The 23,712-nt window shown below is 40.5% G+C and overlaps 2 protein-coding genes across 3 annotated transcripts in view; one reads left to right on the forward strand and one right to left on the reverse strand.

Annotated features, from left to right (window-relative positions):
* The window catches only part of rbl2 (retinoblastoma-like 2 (p130)), a 40,081-nt gene extending 28,397 nt beyond the window's left edge, over positions 1-11,684 (reverse strand). Inside the window, exons 1-4 of the mRNA XM_077211479.1 lie at positions 11,348-11,684; positions 10,430-10,560; positions 9,121-9,321; positions 8,887-8,951 (exon numbers count right to left, since the gene is read on the reverse strand). Coding sequence (XP_077067594.1) covers positions 8,887-8,951; positions 9,121-9,321; positions 10,430-10,560; positions 11,348-11,485 — 535 coding nt within the window. The 5' untranslated portion in view covers positions 11,486-11,684. The remainder of the gene's footprint in view (positions 1-8,886; positions 8,952-9,120; positions 9,322-10,429; positions 10,561-11,347) is intronic.
* Positions 11,685-11,781: 97 nt separating this feature from the next.
* The window catches only part of rpgrip1l (RPGRIP1 like), a 28,325-nt gene continuing 16,394 nt past the window's right edge, over positions 11,782-23,712 (forward strand). Inside the window, exons 1-17 of one of the 2 annotated variants that reach the window (XM_077211470.1) lie at positions 11,782-12,267; positions 12,641-12,733; positions 12,823-12,967; positions 13,085-13,362; positions 15,697-15,802; positions 15,885-16,028; positions 16,128-16,233; positions 17,516-17,662; positions 17,988-18,061; positions 18,217-18,356; positions 18,431-18,537; positions 18,645-18,695; positions 19,967-20,146; positions 20,878-20,995; positions 21,091-21,543; positions 22,972-23,111; positions 23,196-23,562. In XM_077211470.1, coding sequence (XP_077067585.1) covers positions 12,646-12,733; positions 12,823-12,967; positions 13,085-13,362; positions 15,697-15,802; positions 15,885-16,028; positions 16,128-16,233; positions 17,516-17,662; positions 17,988-18,061; positions 18,217-18,356; positions 18,431-18,537; positions 18,645-18,695; positions 19,967-20,146; positions 20,878-20,995; positions 21,091-21,543; positions 22,972-23,111; positions 23,196-23,562 — 2,644 coding nt within the window. In that variant the 5' untranslated portion in view covers positions 11,782-12,267; positions 12,641-12,645. The remainder of the gene's footprint in view (positions 12,268-12,640; positions 12,734-12,822; positions 12,968-13,084; positions 13,363-15,696; positions 15,803-15,884; positions 16,029-16,127; positions 16,234-17,515; positions 17,663-17,987; positions 18,062-18,216; positions 18,357-18,430; positions 18,538-18,644; positions 18,696-19,966; positions 20,147-20,877; positions 20,996-21,090; positions 21,544-22,971; positions 23,112-23,195; positions 23,563-23,712) is intronic. The other variant, XM_077211471.1, reaches the window with a different exon arrangement.

Consider the following 23,712-nt stretch of genomic DNA (forward strand, 5'->3'; position numbering starts at 1 on the left):
GTAACATTCAATATTGCAGTGTTCAAGAACACTTGCATGAATGAAAATAATTTGATAAAAAATTAAATAAATGACACAATTGTCTACACACACGCGCACGCATGCACACACACACACACACACACACACACACACACACACACACACACACACACACACACACACACACATATACACACACACACACACACTCTTTCTCTCTCTCACACACACTCTCTCTCTCTCTCCTCTCTCTCGCTCAATCACACACACACACACACACACACACACACACACACACACACACACACACACACACACACACACACACACACACACACACACACACACACACACACACTCTCTTTCTCTCTCTCTCTCACACACACACACACACACATACACACACACACTCTTTCTCTCTCTCACACACACTCTCTCTCTCTCTCCTCTCTCTCTCTCTCGCTCTATCACACACACACACACACACACACACACACACACACACACACACACACACACACACGCTCTCTCTCTCTCTCTCTCTCTCTCTCTCTCTCTCTCTCACACACACACACTATTTTGGTTTAAACAATTTCAGAATGTCTGATCTTGCAGCTCAACACACACCATGAAAATAAACCTTTTTAGTAAAGCCACATTCACTCAAAGCATAAAAAAATGGCTCTGCAAATGTGTCATGCATGTGTTCAATGTGTAAGTGAGGAAATGCTCTGTACCCGATGCCCTCGATCAAACATGCCAGCACAGGCCCGAATAATGAGCACAGGTCACATGATCAAGCTACTGCGCTCTCAGCCAATGACTGCCAGTCCTTATGTTAGACACGCTCCACAGCTTAAGACCCTGTTATGGGACACTACAGGGGGAACATGAACCGCATAAACCATCTGTCAAACTGTACAGCCGGAGCTTTCCTCTTCTTCTCCTGACCACTTTTGCTCCTGATCTCTTCTTCTCCTGATCTCTTTTCCTTGTAGCGAAGCAAAGTATCACCACTGTTTTCTTTTTTTGTCTTCTGGACAAAACCTGTTACTGAGGTGTCAAATCATGCAGATTATTGAGGAGAGGTGTACTGTGACTTTTATAAGCGATCGCACCATGGGTGAAAAATCCCATAGACTTCACATTGGGAAAAATGTTGGGTCATAGCTCAGAGCGATAGGGGTGAGAGAGGGATTTGTAGAAACATGTGGGTTAAACATTTGAAGAGGCTGGCAAGCTGTGTATAAGTTGTACCCCTGGGGCGCAAGAGCTGTGTGAAACCATGTGTTCCCTTTCGTTGTCACATGAGTTACGTCGTGACGACGAATGTGGTTTCGCTTAGAAAGCCTATCAACTTCGAGTCTTACAAAACGAGCCAATGGCAAAGAAATGCCATGGGTCTGTAGATTTTGCATAGCGTAACTCCGCCCCATCTTGTGGATATATAAGGAAGTACGCTGGCAACATTCAGACATGTTTTTGCTTCGGAGCCAAGAGGTCATCTTCACTCCTGCAGCCTATTCTCTGACTATCTTTGAGAATCTTCTAGACGAGCAGCTTCCAGTCGGTGTTGGTGTGACGGCGTGTGGCGGCGTGTTCCAGCGAGTTTCACATTCCTGCCTGCTGATTCTGTGCAGTGGTCTGCAACAGCGTGTGTGTTTCTCCCTGGGCGCTTCAGCACTACTGCAAGCTTTCCTCTCACAAAAAGAGCTTGCACGTGGCACGTCTTTTTAAAGAGTCCCTCGTGCAAATAGTCCCCTCATCCACACCCCGATCTATTCTCTCCACGAGAGGGAATACTTTGGCTGGTGGCCAGGGAGACCTGAGGCAGCTGGTGTGGAAAAAAACTTCAAAATCTCCTCGGTCCACACCTCCCTTTTGCACATTGCACCCCGTGAGGTTTCCAGATGAGTTCGCTGACCAGTCGCGTTCAGAGGATGCCGGCGGGCCCAGAATCTCATTCGGCGCCCCGGCAGATGAAATCATGTCTATCGCCGCATCACAAGGTGAGCTGGAGTCCTCTGGGGATGAGGATTCGGCTGTGCCGCCACCTTGGGTGTGCCAGCATTAACCAAGTTTGATCCAGAGTTGAAAGCTATACTTTCCCGGGCCGCGAGTATCGGGCGGGAGTATAATGTGGAACCTTCCGCCATGTCCCGAGCGCTCAAGGCTGATGATTGGTTTTTGGGGGTGGCAACCCCAATTCCTTTCTACCCGGACGTGTATGAAGAGGTCATGAGATCATGGGAGTCTCCTTGGTCTTTTCGCGACTGTTCAGCGGCCTCTTCTGTCTTCTCTGCCCTCGCGAGGCCGCGGCCAAGGGTACACTGGGGTTCCCACCGTGGAGTGTTCTGTGGCAACACATCTGTGTCCCCACAGTGCCTCCACCTGGCGTGGCGACCCTAAGCACCCCACCAATGCCTGTTGGTTTCTCTCTACTCTGGTTGGGCTTTCTGGGATAGTCCTAAAATGGTTCAGGTCATACTTGGTAGGGAGAGGTTATTATGTGAGTATTGGAGATCATAAGTCTGAGAGGACACCCATGACATGCGGAGTCCCTCAAGGCTCAATTCTTGCGCCACTCCTATTCAACCTATACATGCTCTCAATGAGCCAAATAATGAGAAATAACCAAATCGCTTACCACAGCTATGCAGACGATACACAGCTCTACTTAGACCTATCGCCTAACGATTACAGCCCCATTAACTCTCTGTTCCAATGCATTGATGAAGTAAACAATTGGATGTGCCAACACTTTCTTCAGTTAAACAAAGACAAAACTGAAGTCATTGCATTTGGAAACAAAGATGAAGTTCTCAAGGTGAACGCATACCTTCAGTCTAGGGGTCAAACAACTAAAGATCAAGTCAGGAATCTGGCTGTGTCTCTAGAGTCAGACCTTAGTTTCAGTAGTCATGTCAAAGCAATAACTAAATCAGCATACTATCACCTGAAACATATTGCAAGAATTAGATGCTTTGTTTCCAGTCAAGACTTAGAGAAACTTGTGCATCCTTTCATCATCATCAGGGTGGATTATTGTAATGGACTCCTCACTGGCCTTCCCAAAAAGACCATAAGACAGTTGCAGCTCATACAGATCGTTGCTGCTAGGATTCTGAGCAGAACCAGAAAATATGAACACATCACACCAGTCCTCAGGTCTTTACACTGGCTGCCAGTTACATACAGGATTGATTTTAAAGTATTATTACTGTTATATAAATCATTCAATGGCCTAGGACCTCAATACATTGCAGATATGCTCACTGAATATAAACCCAACAGATCACTCAGATCATTAGGATCACATCAGCTAGAAATACCAAGGGTTCACTCTAAGCATGGCGAGTCCGCTTATAGCTACTACTCCAGACGCAGCTGGAACTAGCTTCCAGAAGAGATCAGATGTGCTCCTACAGTAGTCACATTCAAATCCAGACTCAAAACACACCTGTTTAGCTGTGCATTTACTGAATGTGCACTGTGCCACTGTTCGTCCGAATGATTGTACTGTATTTTATTTTATGTTTTAATTATTCTGATTTCTTTTGATTATTTCTGTATTTTATCTTTTATTCTAAACTGTTTTAATTATTCTGATTTCTTTTGATTATTTTAATTTCTTCTATATTTCCACTTTGAATTACCATTGTGTATGAAAGGTGCTACATAAATAAACTTGCCTTGCCTTGCCTGGCTTACTCTGAGTGGCAAGACCTATAGAGCTGCAGGGCAGGCTGCCGCCTCACTGCATGCTATGACCATACTTCAGGTCTACCAGGCCAGGGTGCTCACTGACGTGCACGAGGGTAGGGCTGATTCAGGGCTCTTCAAAGAGCTGCGTGCCGCCACCGATCTCGCTCTATGAGCGACAAAGTTGACCGCACGCTCCCTTAGTCAGGTGATGTCCACATGCGGGGTCAGACATCTCTGGCTTAACCTGGTTGATGTGCGCGAGGTTGAGCGAACCCGCTTCCTCAACTCCCCATATCCCAGGCTGGCCTCTTTGGTGGCACGGTCGAGGACTCTGCCCAACAGTTCCCGGCTGGCCAGAAGCAGATTGAGGCGATCAAACATGTTCTGACCCAGCGGTCAGCTGCTGCCACCCTGCCGCCGGCTCAGACGCCTCAGTCCGACCATGCAATGGATGGTCAAGTTAAGATAAACTAATTGTATCTGTACTTGGTATCTGGAGCCTCGTCACTCTCGTCCCCCTCTGTTGCCAGACCCCTGTCAGAGCAGGCCCCTGTGGAACGCTGGTCCTTCCCTGGCCTCCCCTGTCAGGATGCGGCATATGATTGTGCCACCACACCGGGACGCTCCGCCTCCCACGTCTGAGCCGGTCATTCCGCCTCGCTGCCCCATCGTGGGTACGTTTGTGGCTCATGTGACCCCCGCTGGTTCAGTTTTTGGATCTTTCAATCTGTCCTGGTGGCTCACGAGAACCATCAGGCTCGGCTATACTCCTGGGGAGTCCGCTTCACTATGGTCGGTGGCAATGAGAGCAGAGGTTGCCACCCTTCGCCAGTAGGGTGACTGTCCCTCTAGCCGAAATTAGCTTTTTCGGCTTCTACAGCCCCTACTGCATTTTACCCAAGAAAAAAACGGTGGGTTACGACCAATCCTCGACCTACGCGTCTTGAACCGATCCCGTCACAGGCTTCCGTTCAAGACGCTCATGCCCAAACACATTTTCAGATTGCTTCGAGCCTTTTATATCCGGGAACCCTGAATTGTGCAGCCGACGAGCTCTCGCGGTTTCATCCTCTTCCTGGAGAATGGTGACACCACCCCCAGTCGGTTTAGCTGATTTAGGAACAATTTGGCCACACACAGATAGATTTGTTTGCCTCCCGCAACTCTTCCCACTGCAGCCTGTTTTATTCCCTGTCCGAGGGCATGCTCGGAACGGATGCACTGGCGCACAGCTGGCCGCGGGGCCTCCGCAAGTATGCGTTTCCCCTAGTGAGCCTTATTGCACAGACCCTGTGCAAGATCAGGGAGGACGAGTAGCAGGTCATATTGGTTGGGCCTCATTGGCCCACCCGGACCTGGTTCTCAGAACTTGCACTCCTCGCGACAGCACCTCCCTAGCCAATTCCTCTGAGGAATGACCTTCTTTCTCAGAGAAAGGGCACCCTATGGCACCCTCGTCCCGATCTTGGAACCTCCATGTGTGGCTCCTGGACGGGACGAGGCAGGAATGAGTACCCTACCACCAGAGGTGGTGGCTATCACCACTTCCGCTAGAGCATCGTCCACGAGACATACCTACGCGTTGAAGTGGAACCTCTTCGTCAACTGGAGCTCTTCTCACTGAGAAGACCCCAGAAAATGCCCGATCAGTGTCGTGCTTTCCTTCCTGCAAGATGGGACCTCGCAGTCGAAAGTAAGTCTGTGGGAAAGCATGACCTGATCATCAGCTCCTGAGAGGAGCGAGGAGACTCAATCCTCCTCGCCCTCCTCTCGTTCCCTCTTGGGACCTCTCAGTGGTTTTAACTGCCCTGCAGAGTGCTCCATTTGAGCCTCTGCAATCAGTGGAGCTTAAGTTTCTGTCAATTAAGGCAGTGCTCCTGGTTGCATTGGCTTTCATTAAGAGTGTAGGGGACCTGCACGCATTTTCCATTGACGAAGCGTGCCTGGAATTCGGGCCGGCCTATTCTCACGTGATCCTGAGACCCCGGCCTGAATATGTGCCCAAGGTTCCCACCCCTCCCTTTCGAGATCAGGTGGTGAACCTGCAAGCGCTGCCCCTGGAAGAGGTAGACCCACCCTTGGCACTGCTCTGTCCAGTATGCGCGCTCTCCGTGCCTACATAGACAAAACACAGTGTTTTCAGACCAGCTCTTTGTCTGTTATGGTGGGAAGCTAAAGGGAAAGGCTCTCTCCAAGCAAAGGTTGTCTCACTGGATAGTGGACGCCATTGCTTTGGCATACCAGCAGCAAGGTCGACCATATTATCATTATTATATTATTATTATTATTATTATTCGCAAGATTCTACAGTCTCCGAGTGGAGCCAGTGTCCTCTCACATACTCACCCCCAGTGGTCGATAATAGAACCCTCTCGGTGTCTTCGCTTGCTCGCCATTGCACTCCTCGGACTGGATACGTGTGATATTCTCCTCAGGTGAGTTTCCCTGAAGCCCTGAGTTCCTCCAGTACTGCTGACATCAACGCCAGAGTCTATGCCTCCGTCAGCTTTCGCGTTGGCTAGGTGCCTCCATGTGCATGGTTCCCCCTCTGGGCGACCCCCACGTGTATATTTCCACTGTAAGCCTCTCTAAGCATGTGTCTCTCCCTTGACAAGCCGCCTTGCCACCCCTGGAGTTGAAACATTCCACCCTACGGGTGGACTCCAGTGTTTCTCCATATGTTACCCTCCTTCGGGCCATATGTGTATTCCTAAGTCCTCCCTTCGGGCAGGGATTAATTGCATATTTCCACTGAGATATGCTTCCCAGTGTACCTTGGTATTCCTGTGTTAAGTAGGACTCCTTCGTCCGTGCCAGTCTCACGACAGGGAGCTCAGACTTAAGCAGGGCACTGGATGACAGCCGAGAAGGTGGCGTGATTAGCCTGGGAACCCCATTCGTCATCACAACGTAACTCGTAGTGACTACGAAAGGGAACGTCTCGGTTACTTATGTAACCCTCGTTCCCTGAGTAGGGAATGGAGATGTTACGTCTACCTGCCACTTCTGCTGTACCGCTGGAAACGCCTGAGTACAGTCTCGGCTACTCAGCAAGTAACATATCTGTATGTTGCCAGCGTACTTCCTTACAGACCCACGAGGTGGGGCAGAGTTACGCTATGCAAAATCCGCAGACCCATGCCATTTCTTTGCCATTGGCTCATTTTGTAATACTCGAAGTTGATAGGCTTTCTAAGCGAAACCCCATTCATCGTCACAACGTAACGTCTCCGTTCTCTACTCAGGGAACGAGGGTTACATACATACTGAGACGTTTTTCCTACTATGGTAATTTGCATAGGAAATCAAATACTCCCTACTATATAGTACGTCAAAAGAGAAGTACCTTACGGTCTCTCTTGAATCCAACACGGAAGTGACTTAAACTGCAATTCATCGACTAGCCACTGGAGACAGGCTGCAAAAGAGAGTCAATCCCATAGACCCCCTCATGATAAAGTGCCCAACTTTAACGCAGGAAGAAAGTTTACAGCTACATTTGTTAAGCTAAACATTTGTTGGTCATTTATATAGCCTTTTGGAGTATTTTTTATCATGGATGGATGCACTTTTAGGGCTTCAAATATTCTCCATCCATTCACTCCCATTATAAAGCTTGGAAGAGCCAGGACATTTATTAATATAACTCCAATTGTATTCGTCTGAAAGAAGAATGTCATACACACCTAGGATGGCTTTGGGGTGAGTAAATCATGGGCTAATTTTCATGTTTGGGTGAACTATCCTTTTAAGCCTTAAAGTTCTGCATAATTAAGGGCGTGGCCACTTGAGTGACAGGTGGATTGCAGCTGATGTCACTGCTAGCTGTCACGTCAACTCAGCTAATCCCAGCCGCTGAACTTGGCATTTCTGCCATGTTTGTGCTTTTTTGGGGATTATTTCAAACAATTATCAAATAATATGGCTTGCTCAGCGGTTAATTGTATAAACAGACCGTACAAGAAGTCTGGGCTCCATTTTTCCAGTGAGTGAAATTCAAATATAATTTTATTTATTTATTTATTTAAAATAATGTCTTTATTATTAATAAATATATTTACAAAACATTACTAAACTCCAGAATCCAACAGACTGTGATTAGCTGTAGGCTGAAACCATAGACAGTATAAAACAGAATGAAACATTTTCATATAATGTTACGCCTGTATTTCATAAATAGCATAATATATACTGACACAAACTTGGAAGTATTTGTTTTAATTGGTGACATGTCCTACAATATGTGTAGGAAATAGTCCTGTAATTTCCATAGACCATATTAAACCAGCTCCGCCCACGTCACGCCTCTTTGCCCATTTTCAGTTATCCGGGAGTGACACGCTGCCAAGATGGCGATCTGCTCTTCAGAAACCAACGGGTGTCATCACGGACACTATAGTACATCCACTATTTAATACATATTTTATACTATGGTCCGAATACATAGTATTTGAAAAACAGTGGCTAGATTATGTGCATTTGGTGTGCATTTGATGGACACTTTACTGTCCCATGAGGCCACGGGAGGGGGTTTGTGAATGACAGTAAAGTGACGCAACTGAAGCTGAGAGGTCATGTGACAGTAACAACATGGCGGATGTAGTAAATCTGAATTACATTCATACACACATATTTACACTATATAGAACATACTTTTTTAAGTTTTCAACATTGATAATAATTACAAATATTTATTGATCATCAAATCATCATATTATAGTGATTTCTGAAGGATTATGTGACACTGAAGACTGGAGTAATGAGGCTGAAAATTCAGCTTTGATCACAGGAATACATTTCAGTTTAAAATATATTCACATAGTAAACAGCTCTTTTAAATTGTAATAATAGGCTATTTCACAATATTACTGTTTTACTTTATTTTGGATCAAATAAATGCAGCCTTGGTGAGGCAGAAGAGACTTTATGTTCAAAATCGTTCAAAAAACCATACCGACCCCAACATTTTAAATGTTATAGCAACACAACAAGCCAGGGGGAAAAGTTGAAGGACTTTATGTTATGTTTTGTTTATGTGTGTGTCTTTTACTTTCGTTTTGTTTTTGGTTTATTTTGATATATTAAAGTGTGTTCGCCTCCTTCTTCCCTTAACAACATACCTCATTACAGTACTGTGAGTAGACATTAAAATGTAGAATATGGCCCTTTAAATGAACATTGTGTTTGCTAATTCTTTACCTTTAGCATGTATGAACAGGATCCAGCAGAAATTGAACACCTCAGTGACGGTGCAGGGATGTCGTCTAAGGACACAGGAAGTGTCAGTCAGCACAAAAAATCTGATCCATATGCAGAAATAACTGATTGTTCGCACATTATCTGTGAACTACAGTAGGGACCTAACCTTAGGTTATTTATCACATGACCATGAGGTTCATTATAAAATGCAGTGGAAAGTTCAGGTTCAAGTACCTCTGTTTCCTGCCTCTGTGCGTTCTGGGTAATTCATCTGTGGGCGCCTTGAAGATGTCTTTGAATAAGGGCACATATTTCTTGAAGATGACAGACGTGACGGTGAAGTTCCTCTCCAGTTTCTCGGTGCTCTGCTGGAACTCGATGGGCAGGTTGGCCATATCCTGCCATTTCTTCATTTTATTGAAAAACTCGATCAGGCTGAACGGTATAAGGACGTTATTTAAACTTTAGAATACATTACATTACAACATTCATTACAATAATACTCATATCCAAATATAATGAGAAATTGTGAAAACACTTTACTTTAATAAATAATCTGATTCAATTTAGGGTACATTTCATTCCCATTGAATATAATTATATATATTGTTCTAATAATTTTCTGAACAGAAATCATATTTGATTTAATATCTAATTATTGATTTAATATCTAATTAAGAGAAAGCATATTATATATAAGTCACACAAATATTTGTCAGTTTTCTTGAAATTGCCTTGATGTCCCTTAAATAGCAGTTTTTGGGGTGTCTGTTTGTGAAGTGAGCAAGTCTTGAGTTCAGGCTCATTATATGTATTTTACAAAATTCAACATTTGTTAAATTTATTTCTAAAATCTAAATGCTTAGAAAAAAAAGTTATTTTAATATTTTTTTCTCTCATGTCCACAAAAGTTCTGTCATGTATGTTACTATCTGAACAACCTAACTACTAACTGAGAATATTACATTGTGTAATATTCACTGTACTGTACTGTACTGTACTGTACTATACTATGCTGTACTATTTCTATCTTTCTTAACAGTAATGTGAAAATGGAGGGCCAGGGACCTGTCCTAATTATCATAAAATTAATGTCACAAGAGGCTTCGTTTTATTTAAGCGAAATATATTTTATTTATCAATTTGATCTAATTATGGAATGAAGTAAGGTTTTGAGTTATTGCTAGATTTACCCATACATACACTGTATAGTTGTTATTATTATCAAGATCATATAAATACCTTAAATTAAAATATTTTTTTAGTTACTATGATCATTTTATATGATTGCACAACTCTGCTCTCAATCTAGTCTCTTTGGCTTATAAGCTATAAGAAGTTAGAAGCTCATTGTAAGTAACAAATATGCTGCTCTCTAAATCCCCAGCTGATCTTTAAGTTGTCTTGGGAACATCACAACATGTGTGTGTGTGTGTGTGTGTGTGTGTGTGTGTGCACGCAACAATAGCTAAACTGTTCAGCTGTGCCTTTTGCATGTCTTTAGCTTCATCTATAATGTCAGAATGCGTGTGTGTTTACAGACCTCTGCTGTGATGAGCGCAGGATCCTGGTCAGCGATATGTAGTTGCCCTCCGCTGTGCCTTTCCCTATAGTGGGCACTGCAGACCTGCAGGCCACATACAGCGCACACGCCAACCAGTGCAGGTCACTGCCCTGAGACACAGACACAATACTCAAGCAAGTGTGAGGTGGAGTTTGATCAAATAAGCCTGAAATATATTTTGACATTAAAACAGCTACTCAATAAACACAGAAAGTTCCCTTAATGTTAGTATTTAGTTCCCGTTTGGTTATTTTTTGCGGAATAAAATAATATCGTTCCAGGAATGTTCTTTTTAGGTTGTGTGTTTTTTTTGTTTTTTTTACAACCATAAAATAATGTTCCTAGAATTTTGCAAGGAGGTTATTTTTTAGACAACCTTTCCTGTTTGATATGTACCATGAAAATACCATTCGGGGGTGCCTAGAATATACTATGGTTTATGACAGAAAAAAACTATGCTTTTACCATTTGATTCTATCCATGCTTCATGGTACAGTACCAATGCTGAAATGTTTTTCTCCAATAAGGTGACACTGGGGACATTAGTGGTGGAGATTCATTATTGTGTATCAGCCGTAAAACAACCAAAAGCACAGCTAGTCCTCACTGTATCCTACATACAGTATTAAAAGCGTCTCGCTGCAAAGGTGTTCATTCAGATAAAGCCTTGATGATGTCACACAGATCTCACCCCCTCACGCGCATTCTGCACTCATGCACACTCACACATATTTAAACATATTTAAACACTCTTTGACGAGTTTAAAGCACACACTTCATACATTAAACATAAAAGTAACAGGTTAACATGTCAATTCACTTGAATACTATTGAATGCATGCATATTTACGGATCTAAATGTGTGAACTGGGCCTGCATATAATGAGTTCACTGTACCTCCAAAGTGTAATTTTTGCTGATATTTTCATAACTCCTCCATGCCCTGTTACTCGACTCCTCATCCATATTCAGTGCTCGACACAGATCTTCAAATGCATGTTTAGTTTTCAACAATGTATCTTCCTCCTCGCTCATTTTGGGGGCTTTTCGTGCGTAGATGTACGAGTGATTTGATCCTTTGTTTGCAATACAAGAAACGCAAAAAAGCAAACCGCTATCAAATGAACAGGAGTGAAATAAGAATGAAGTTATTTCATGACAGCGCGAGCGACTGTACAGTTCTGCAGAGTGTAGCCATTTAAATGTCCTTTGACTGACAGCCTACTCCTGCTGTATTTGAGTTACGCTGAGTGCGTGCCGACACGCTCGAAACGAAGAGTTACGTATAGTTTTTGACGTAACTATATAAGCGAATCCCAATTCTATACGTAGAGCCCGTCACACGGAAGTGGAGGTCCAGCCCACTTTCTGACTTTAATATGCCATGACTTAACTCTTCATAAAATACTATTTTACGAGTATGTCAGCCTGCATTTAAGGTTTTAGATGGCATTTTAATACAGCTCAAGAAGTAAATTAGACCTTTGCTGTGTTAAATTTTGTTTAATACTCATTCTCCGCACTGTACACTGCTATCCAGAGCAAGATTTGCTCTGACATTCAGTCAATCAAAATGTATATGTTATATTGTCGTGTAGCGGAGGATTTGTTACTTTTTTACTAAAAACAGCAACATTTAAATGGAAATTCAACAGCTGTTTTTGAGCGCAGCTCATTTTAGGCACGCGAAAACGTCACGCCGTAAAAACACAATTTCCCATAAAGGCAGTTGCGGAAGTGGAGTCATTTAAAGCGGAAGTGGATGAGTTGTTTGTTAGCAACTGTCGCTGTGGTTTGTGTGTGATGCTTTTGAATCGGTGAGATGATATTTGGGTTAAAATATTTGTATTTTATGAAGTTTTGAAGTACGCGGTGGGCCTATGTGTCATCTATCGTAATATTATGTGTTTTCTGTGACTTAGATAACCGTTTCAAAGAGTACTTTTAGAAAACATGTATCAGATCGCAATGCAAGTATGAAGAAGTAATGTTATATCTTTACCAGATGGAAATGTCATGGTGCTTTGTAAATTATATATTAATATTTAACTTAAAATAATGCCATGTCCTAAATAAACATGGTTATACCCTTCTATTCTTCTGTAGCCCACGTAAAGTTAAGTATTAATAATTAATTTAGTATAATTCATATTTGCAATTTTTTCAAGTGCATATTTACTTTGATTTCAGACTGAATGATGTTTTCCCGTGCTGATGAAACAGCTGGTGATATTCCTGTGAAAGACATCACTGTCTACACACATGGCGCAGCTACATTATCAGGTCACTATTAAAACAAAAGTATTATTATAACTGTTAAACATTCATTGCAGTGAATGGTAATTAAATGAAAGTGTCCTGTTTGTTTTCAGAGTCTGTACTGTCCCAGAATGTCAGAGAGAGGCAGAACGTGTCCAAGATCAGCAGGGAAGAGCTGGAGGACAAGTTTTTACGGCTGCAGGATGAAAACCTCACACTCAAACAACACACATGCAAACAAGAAGACAAGATCCGCAGGTTCGCTCAATCCATCAATTATAAATATGCATTTTAATGGGCTTAGATTTATTCTTTGGAAAAATGGATTGGATACAACATAACAAAAACAATATAACACATTTGTAAATGTTTCAGGATGGCCACGAAGTTGATCCGTCTAGTGAAGGACCGTAAGCAGAGCGAGAGCGCGGGTAGTCGAGATGTTGAGATGGAGGAGATGATGGAGGAGATGCAGGAGAAGGTTCAGGATCTGGAGAAACAGAACGAAGGGCTGAGACGGCGTCTGCTGGCCACCAAACAGCAGCTGCAGGTTCAAACCCGCCGACACACTCCCTACAGCCACATCCAGCCTCGTATCAACTCTGGCCTGCGCAGACCCCTGACCCCAGCACGACCACACACTCCCAAAGCAGGTACTTCTATTCTGTTCTATTCTGTTCTATTCTGTTCTGTTCTGTTCTGTCCCTTTCTATTCTGTTCTGTTCTGTTCCTTTCTATTCTGTTCTATTCTGTTCTATTCTGTTCTGTTCTGTTCCTTTCTATTCTGTTCTATTCTGTTCTATTCTGTTCTATTCCGTTCTGTTCTGTTCTGTTCTATTCTGTTCTATTCTGTTCTATTCTGTTCTGTTCTGTTCCTTTCTATTCTGTTCTATTCTGTTCTATTCTGTTCTATTCCGTTCTATTCTGTTCTATTCTGTTCTGTTCCTTTCTATTCTGTTCTTTTCTGTTCCTTTCTATTCTGTTCTATTCTGTTCTATTCTGTTCTATTCTGTTCTATTCCGTTCTATTCTGTTCTATTCTGTTCTGTTCCTTTCTATTCTGTTCTATTCTGTTCTGTTCTATTCTGGTTCTATTCTGTTCTGTTCTATTCTGTTCTATTCTGTTCTGTTCTGTTCTGTTCTATTCTATTCTATTCATTCTATTCTATCCTATTCTGTTCTGTTCTATTCAATTCTATTTGTTCAATTCTGTTCTATTCTGTTCTGTTTTATTCAATTATATTCGTTCTGTTCTATTCTCTTCTGTTTTATTCTGTTATGTTCTATTCTATTATTTTTTATTCTATTCTGTTCTGTATTATGCTGTTCTGTTCTATTCAATTCTATTCGTTCTGTTCTGTTATATTCTGTTCTGTTCTGTTTTATTCTGCTCTATTCTGTTCTATTCTATTCTGCTCAATTCTATTTGTTCTATTCTATTCATTGTTCTATTCTGTTCAATTCTATTCATTTTATTCTATTAATTATGTTCTGTTCTATTCTATTCTGTTTTATTTTGTTCGTTTCCATTCTATTCGTTCTGTTCTATTCTCTTATGTTCTATTCAGTTCCATTTGTTCTGCTCTATTCTGTTCAATTCTGTCCTGTTGTTCAATTCTATTAGTTCTGTTCTATTCATTCTGTTCTATTCTGTTCAATTCCATTTGTTCTGTTCTATTCTGTTCGATTCTATTCTTTTGTTCAATTCTATTCATTCTGTTCTATTCTATTCTATATATTTGTTCTGTTCTATTCTGCAGTCGATTTTATATATTTTTTTTGTTGAAACATACTCTTTCAGTTATGCATATTCCATTCTGTTATGTTCTATTTTGTTCTATTCAGTCCTATTTGGTTCTACTCTATGATCTCTTCTCTATTGACATACTGTATATATTTGTTCTCTTCTATTTTGCAGTACATTTTATAATTATGTTCTATTCAGGTATCTACTCTGTGCGGTTATGCATATTCTATTCCCAGGGTCCTGAAATCCGGCCCTGGAGGGCCACTGTCCTGCAGAGTTTAGCTCAAACCCGATCAAACTCTCCTATCTGTAATCTACAAACTCTGAACACTTTGATTAGCTTCTTCAAGTGTGTTTGATTAGGCTGGAACTAAACTCTCCAGGGCAGTTGCCCTCCAGGACCTGGATTTGAGGAACCCTGTTCTATTCTATTCTGTGCTGTTCTATTCTATTCCACAGTCTACTGTGTCTGAAGGCTATTTCATTCTCGCCTATTCTACATTTTATTCTATCATGTTGTTATAGTCTATTCCATTACACCACATTCTGTAATCCTATAATCCACAATCTATTTTTTTCTGTTCTATACTGCAATTAAGTTACTGTTCTGTAGTCTGTTCTGTTCTCTACTACATTCTATTTTATTATCTATGTTATATTTTGTAGTCTATTTCTGCAATATTTTGTATCCCATTCTATTCTACACTGTATTCAACTCTACTCTTTTCTATTAGGTATTCTATTTTATATCTATCTTCTATTCAGTTATTATTTTTTTCTATTCTGTGCTACATATTCTATACTCCATATTTGTTTTGTTTGGTTTTGTTCTGTTATGCAATCTATTTTATTATTCTATTTTATTCTCCACTACGTTCTATTCTGTCATCTATTGTCATCTATTTATCCACCCATAGATGGCAGATTGTGATATTTACTGCCATATTCCATTCTATTCTATTCTTCAATTTATATTCTGTTCTATTTTAATTCTACTATTTTCACTTCTGTAATATGTTATGCTATGTTATATCCTATTCTATTCTAATTCAATAATCGCTTGGTTGAGCGTGAGCATTTTTTGATAAATTCTACAGCTATTCTTAAAGGATCCTTTGAGTATTTCCTAGGATGTGCAAAATCAGAGCTACTGGAGAAAATTATGAATGTCTTTATTTAAAGTATGCTACAAAATATGGGTGTGTTGTGCTTTTTATATATATAAATAATTTTATTCAAAGGTGTCAGGCATGTTGAAGGGGAAATGAGTGCAAAACCGCCCCAGGGTTTGTTGCCCCGCTATGGACACAGTCTGCTGGACGAGGCCCGCGCTGAAATCCGCAACCTGTGAGTGATGCTCAGTCTAGTGACAGACCCACACATGCTGAAGCAGAGTTACACATCTGTTGGCTGTTTTACGTGATCGCAGGGAGAGTGTGACTGAGATCCAGCGAGCTCAGCTGGAGGAGATGGAGAGATCAGCGGAGGTGTGGAGAGATCAGCTGAAGAGGAGAGAGAGAGAGTTTGAGGAGTCCCTCCTGCAGATGAGAGAGCATCAGGCTGGTGGACAGAGGTGCTGCTCGCTCTTCACAAACACTGCACTTTAACTCATGTTCAGCTCAGGGATTGCTGTGATAGAATATTAATATGAATTGTAAATCGTGTTTTACAGGTTAACTATAAAGGATAATGTAGAGATGATCAAACTACAGAAGCTGTTATCTGAGAAAGGAAACGCACTCACAGTGCTGGAGAGCAGATTTCTGCAGCAACAGGAGGTATGAGTGACCGTCAGGGAGATAAACTATAATTGGCTGAAAATATTATATTTTATTATAATTGCGGAGTATGTTCTCTGCTTTTCCCCGGATTCTTTGCACCTCTATATATTCTGACACACGTTGCGTGTTAGCGTGTGTATGCACATGACTTCAATAGTTTGGGGTCAGTAGGATAAAAAAAAAAAACATTCATAGAAATTAATTATTTTATTCAGCAAGGATGTATTAAATTATGATTTTTTTTAAAAAAAATTACAGTAAAGACATTTATATTGCTACAACAAATAATATTTCAAATAAATGCTTTTCTTTTGAACTATATTCATCAAAGAATTCTGAAAAAAATATATCACGGTTTCCACAAAAACATTAAACAGCACAACTGTTTATTATTATTTATAATAATCAGAAATGTTTTTTGAGCAGCAAATCATCATTTACGAAGGATTTCCGAAGGATCATGTGACACTGAAGACTGGAGAAATGATGCTGGAAATTCAGCTTTGATTACAGGAATAAATTACATTTTAACATTAAAATTAAAAAAAACTTTAAATTGATTTACTGTATTTTTGGTCAATTAAAAGTATCATACGTGAGCATAAAATAATAATTTCTGCCACTTCTAAAAACAAAATCACGCTTTTGTAAGTTATAATTATGACATAAAAAGTTGAAATTATGACACACTATGCCATATTTATGAGAAAAGAACGTAGTAATTATGGTTATGTAGTTTCATAGTTAGAAAATGTCATAATTTAGACTTTTTTTTTTTGCTTATGGGTTGGAAATGAGCTTCCATAGAGACTTCTTTCAGCTCAAAATTTTGAACACAGTGAAGTGTCTTTTAAAAAAATTGTAAATAAAATGTCCTAATTTTAAATCAATCAATCAATTAATAAATACATACATGCATATTCGGCTTAAAACATATATATATATATATATATATATATATATATATATATATATTCATATATAAATGATATAGGTTGAATTTTAAATATAACATTTAGATAAAAATTTTAAAAATATACATTTCAAAATATATTTTATATATATATATATATATATATTAAATATATTTTGAAATATGTTTTTTTTTTACATTTTTATCAAAATGTTATATTTAAAATTGAACCATTATAGCTAATATTTCATGTTATCATATTTGATGTATCTGTCGCATAGCCTTCTGCCGGTAAAGCCGCTGCAGTGCCTCTGCTGGTGTTCATGTCAATAGCAGGCGCTGTACAGCTGCAGTTTGTTTCTGTAGAGCATGAAGACTCTGAAGGCCAGTCATGATGCAGCGCTGCTGAAGGTGGAGGACGTGAGTCGACAGATGAAGGAGGAGAGGATGAAGAGTTTACAGCTGGAGACACAGATTCAGAGCAGAGTTCTAGACCAGAGACACGCGCACGAGGTGCAGCTGCCAACACACACACACACACACACACACACACACACACACACACACACACACACACACACACACACACACACACACACACACTCTTTTTATATACTATAGTTGAGTTTTGCAGCAGACAGCAGTGCAGTGAATAATGGATGACTGGAATACAAGTAGAATATTTCATATTTATAATTGCTTAATAATTGTATAATAAATGTGTAATTTTGGTGATTTGATTTGAAGTGTTTATATATATAATTATTATTTATTTTTTAAGATATCAACAATTTTTTCCAAGTTTACCAATTGATTTGTTTTTTTTGTCTTTCTTCAGTTACAAGAGAGAATCCAAGATTTGGAAAAGGAGAGAGACTTGCTCAAGGAAAACTGTGATAAATTTGTGAAAAGGTGAAAAGATAAAAAAAACTCACTAATAGTGTTTGCTAACGTATCACCATTATAATTGCTCATGCATTAAGAATTGAATCAAATCCCTATCATTGTGTGGGAGCGTTTTGCTCTGAGCTGCACATCACTGAGTTGGGTTTTGCCTGTTGCAATAGTGCGTTTGATGTGAGTCAGGAGCAGAAGTGGAGAATTCGAGAACAGCAGCTCAAACTGCAGGTCGTCCAGCTGGAGACGGCTTTAAAGTCTGACCTCACTGATAAAAACCAGATCCTGGATAAGATCAAGGCAGAGAGAGGTAACCGCACACATGACTGCAGGGGCTTTAAGCGGCTGGTGTGTCGACTCATTGTTGGTTTATTTTCACTGAAGATGTAAATGAAAAACTGATGCAAGAAAACAAGCAACTTCAACTGCGTTACCTGGAGCAGAAACAACAAATGGATGAAATTAAAGATCGCATGAAGTTCTTTACCAAGGTAAAGTCTAATGTTTGTAGTCTAATGTAATAGTGATTAAACAGTCATTTGAAGGAATAATTCACCCGTATCTGAATCACGCCTGAATCTGATACTTTTCTCTAAAGGAAAGTGAAATAGATGCAGCTGAACTCAGTGAAGCCCTGATGCTTATAAAGGTAAATACTGTACATTTGAAACTCAAACTAATCAAGCACCGAAAGTACCTATTGTAATCGTTGGCATTCTACTTATTATTATGCATCTGGTCTGCAAGTCTATGCTAGCCCATAGAACCACTTGTGGGAAAGTTATGAAATTTGACACACTGATAGAGACTCTAGCGCCACCATCTGTCCAAAGTTGTACTTCCGTTTATGCTAATAACTTTATTGTAGAAACTAGAAACACATTTCTAGAAATGTAATTCTTTATTTACTCTGATTCCTTGGCTCAAGACGATTCGATTTACCATATGACGTAATTTTCCATCATGAACATTTTTCCGCCATTTTGAATTTACCAAATAACCTACTTTTTAAATAACTCCTAAGACATTGCTCTGATTTTCATGAAAATTAAGCCACATTATCTTCAGTTATGGATAATATATAAAATTATGGAACTTTATATAAAAGTTATGGAATTCAAGTTGATTCGTCAAGCCGTTCTCTAAATAACATGCAAACAAATTCGACGAAATGCCCGCCAAAATGAACGTGAGGCTATATCTCTGTAACGCTTTAACGAATTCTGACCAAACTTGGTGTGTGTTTTGACAGCCATGTCCTGAGGTTACCTGCACAGTTTTGGTGCAATGCCACCTAGTTTTCAGGAGAAAAATTGACATGGCATGCTGGCATGCTGCACTTTAGATTGAGTGCAGCATGCCAAGTCGAACGATGCCCAGTTTTCCTATATCGGCCATTTTGGGCGATCTCCTCCTAGACTGTTTGTCCAATTTTCAGAAAAATCTAATCGTATCTTCTTCAGACCATGCCGGCAAAAAGTTATGGATTTTGTGTCGAGATACCAAACTGTTTTTGTATACCGCATCAACAAATTTATTGGGATGATGCCAAAACGACTCTGAGGCTGTATATTTGCAATGCTTTGGCATATTGCCACCAAATTGTGCATGTGTCAATGTCACGTCACACTGACATCAATTTGGTAACAGCTCAAACTATTGTTCAAAAGTGATAAACCATTAAATAAAATTATTAGTGACTATATTTATGATTTTTCAGCCATTTTGCCTAAAATCATCTTAAAATGTCTATAATTGCACAGTTGCAGTTGGTCTGATGCTCCCAGCCATGTTGGCATGACTTATCGTGTTATTTGTGCTTGAGCCCGATAATTGCTGCACCCCAAACTTTTGAACAGTAGTATATACTGCTAAGCTTAATCTTTGTATAGAAATTGATTTTTTATAATGCCCATTTAGACTCGTAGGACTCAGAAGAGTGGAGAGCTTGGCTTCCTGGAGAAGGTGGAAGAAGATGTGAAAGTGGACGTTGAACGATCTCTGAGGGAAATGCAGGCCACTCATGCTGAGACCATTCAAGAGCTGGAGAAGACCAGGAACATGCTCATCATCCAACACAAGATCAATAAAGACTATCAGGTTTGATCAATCCTTACACTAGAGAGAGTCTAAAAGACCTTATAGATAATCATCTCACTATCTTTTATCCAGAAGATAGTGAGATGCAATCAAACTTGCAAAATTGCAATTAAAATTGATCCTCTTTACTGGATTTACACAATGCTGTTGTTGCTTCTTAACTTTAATGTAATAATTATTTCAGAAATAATAGAAAATAACAATAGATTTGAAAGAAGCGTTACCGTTAGGAATATGTCAAGATGCTCTTGAGGATTAAATTGACATTCAGCCTCCATAGCTTTGTGCAGCCTCCTCAAAAGTAGGTGTACTTTCAACTGCAAAGTCACATTTAGCTCCAAATTAAACTAAATTTTTGGTATGGAACGCCCACTTTTAACAATTAAATCGATTCCCAGTGGATGAATAGGTCATGCCCTACATTTTATCTCTTGAAAATACACCACATTATGGAGCAGTGTTGTAGAGTCCATCTCGAGTCTGAGCTCAAGACCATATTTTCAGGGTCTCGGTCTTGTCATGGACTTGGGAGCATTTGGACTCGGACATGACCCTCTTCTGGGATCTGTCTTGACTCTGACTCGACCTATTAAGGTCTCGGTCCGGACATGGACTCAAATCAGCAGGTCTCGATTGCAACACTGGGTTTCAAACTTCATTTCATGTTAACTTCTCTATATACAGATATTGGTCACATAAGGCTAATGCATTACACATCTATGTTGTTATAGGCTGAAGTTGAAGTGGTCACTCGCACGATGGACGATCTGAAACTTGAATATGAACTGAAGACGGAGAAACTGGCTCAGCTTCTGGACATGAGAGCTGCCAAGATAAAGAAACTTGAAGGTTTAGCTGCATCTAAAACATGATCTTCCGATTCCAAATATTTCCCAAACTAACAGTTTTGCTTAGTAAAACTAATTCTTCCTGTGTCCTTCCAGCCCAGCTGAAAGACATTGCGTATGGAACCAAGACCCATGTTTTCAGACCTGATGTACCCAGTGAGGACGTTACAGATGAGTTTGATGGCCCCCTTCACTTGGCTCGAGGCGAGAACCTTCTGGAAATCCACTTGGGGAGAGCGCAGTTCGCTCCTGAAGCTGTAGAGGGTCTAAAGGACAGGGATCCATCCACCTTCTGCACATATGCCTTCTACGACTTTGAGCTGCAGTCCACAGCTGTGGTGCGAGGTGCCCGTCCAGCATACAGCTGCACTTCTCAATATCTGGTGAGAGTGAATGAGCTCTTTTTGAACTATCTCCACACCAGCTCTGTTACCGTGGAGGTGCAGCTCGCCGAGGGGTTGAGTTTCCGCACGGTGGCCGTGGGTCAGCTCAGGTTAAATAAACTACTGGAACAAGATGGGAAGGTGTTTGGCACCATTCAGTTAGTTGGTGAGTCTTTAGACTGTCTGTTGACATTGAGGTCGACCAATATGGGTTTTTTTTTGGTTGATATCTAAGGAAATGTTCACTCAAAACTGAAAATCGATTTGGGAAAATATCTAATTGCGATTTATTTAAAAAAAATATGTGTGGTTAGAATTACAATTTGCGATTGACAACTCGCAGTGTTTTCAAAGGACGAGCAGCATTTACTACTGATCACAGAGCCGCTCTTCACTAACATGATGTGTATATATTTATTTAATTAAAAATGAATTAAAGATTTCATAATCGCACTAAGCCAAATCACTATTTCAGGTGATTTTGTTCAGCTCTACCATTTTTGTAGTTCCAAACTTCTAACACTCGTGTTCAGTCCTGCTACTGGAGGGCCACTGTCCTGCAGAGATTAGCTGGTTCAGGTGTTTAGTTGGGGATGGAGATAATCAAGGCCTTACTAGGCATACTAGAATATTTTGTCAAAGAAGGTTCTTCTGGTTCTTAACACTAAGAAAAAAAAAGTGTTCTTTTGAGAACTGTTCACTGAAATGTTCTTTGGAGAACCTAAAATGGTTCTTCTATGGCATCTCATACCCCTTTTCCACCAAAGCATTTTGAGAGCCGGTTCGGAGCCGGTGCCTACTCGCGAACCAGTTCTTTGTGTTTTGACAGCCAAAGAACCGGTTCTCGGCCATGAAAACTGGTTCCAAAGCTGCACCAACTCTTTGCTGGACTAGAACCGTTCTTTTACCACGTTTTGCTTACGTCGGGGGCTGGGGGCGGGTTTAGATGTGTTCTAAACATCTTTTCTGACCATAATATAGGATCGCAAAGCCAGGAGATACATTTACAGAAACACGATGTAGTCCGCCATTGTAATTGTTATGCTTAAGGTTGGCGCAAGCTTTTCTAGTTTTTTAAATTTATTTTTTATTATTGAAAACATTATGTAAGCAAAGAAGAAAACAGTCACAGTATAGAACAAATAAACGGCAAGAAAAAAAGACACAAGGGTACATAACTAATCAGAAAAGATTACATATGAAAGGAAAAGATTAAAAGACTTACATATTTAAATTGTTTTTAAAGCCTTCTTGGTACACAAGCTAGAGATAATCCCAAAGTAATGTTGTACTTGCAAGCTTTTCTAGCTAAGACGTATGGCGACGTACACAGTGACGTATTGACGTCGGTCGCTGGGTGCTCTAGTCAGTGGAAAAACAAACAGGTTCTGAGGAGATTCGCAAGTTAAACCAACTCCGAACCAACTTTGACCCAGCACCAGTTCCGAAACAGTTCTCTTTTGGTGGAAAAGGGGTAACTGTGGAAACCATCTTCTGGAACCTTTATTTTTAAGATTGAGTGAAAGTGGAAAGTGATTTAAATTGTCAAAAAGCACCATACAACTATGAAAAAGTGCTCTCCATCTGTTTGTAGGGATTACAGATGGGATCCAGGTGTTTGGTACTCTAGAGTACTGGCTCAAACTGAGAGTTCCTATGGAACAAGCCATTCGCCTTTATAAGGAGAGAGTCAAAGCACTTGGTTACCTCAACACAAGCATGAGAGACAGCCAGGTACTGTTTATTCACCGATTTCCTTGCATAGTTTCCTACTTTTACACATACCAAAATTACTTATCTTTTTACTTTATTTTTCAGGCTTTATCGGTTCCTGTCGCCAGTTCCTCATCATTGATAGATGGTGATCTAAATGAACTAAACGTCACCGTACACTTATGCTGTAATCTCAAATCCAGAGCTCCTCACTCTCAACCCAGCCCCTACGTCATCTACAAACTCTACGACTTCCCTGACCATGATACACCAATCATATCCTCCACCAATGAGCCACAGTTTGAAGATCACACGGTCTTCCCAGTGGCCATGAACTCTGACCTTGATGCGTTTCTGAGGTCAGAGGCTCTGGTGTTGTATGTGTTTGATGATTTAGATGATGAGAACCAGCTGTATCTGGGGAAGGCCAGAGTACCGCTCATCTCGCTGGCAGACGATGAATACATCACTGGTGAGGATAAACAATAGGTCACAGTGATATAATTTTACATAGAATTAATTTGATTGATTTTCAGAAGTTAAAGAGCTTTTAGGTCTTGTTAGTGAGCATTAAGATAATTTTTATACTAGTTTACTCCTAAACCAGGGGTTTCATACCCTG

Source organism: Siphateles boraxobius, unplaced genomic scaffold (assembly GCF_051911475.1).
Source record: "Siphateles boraxobius isolate OS27281-9 unplaced genomic scaffold, OSU_SipBor_1 65, whole genome shotgun sequence".
Lineage (NCBI taxonomy): Eukaryota > Metazoa > Chordata > Actinopteri > Cypriniformes > Leuciscidae > Siphateles > Siphateles boraxobius.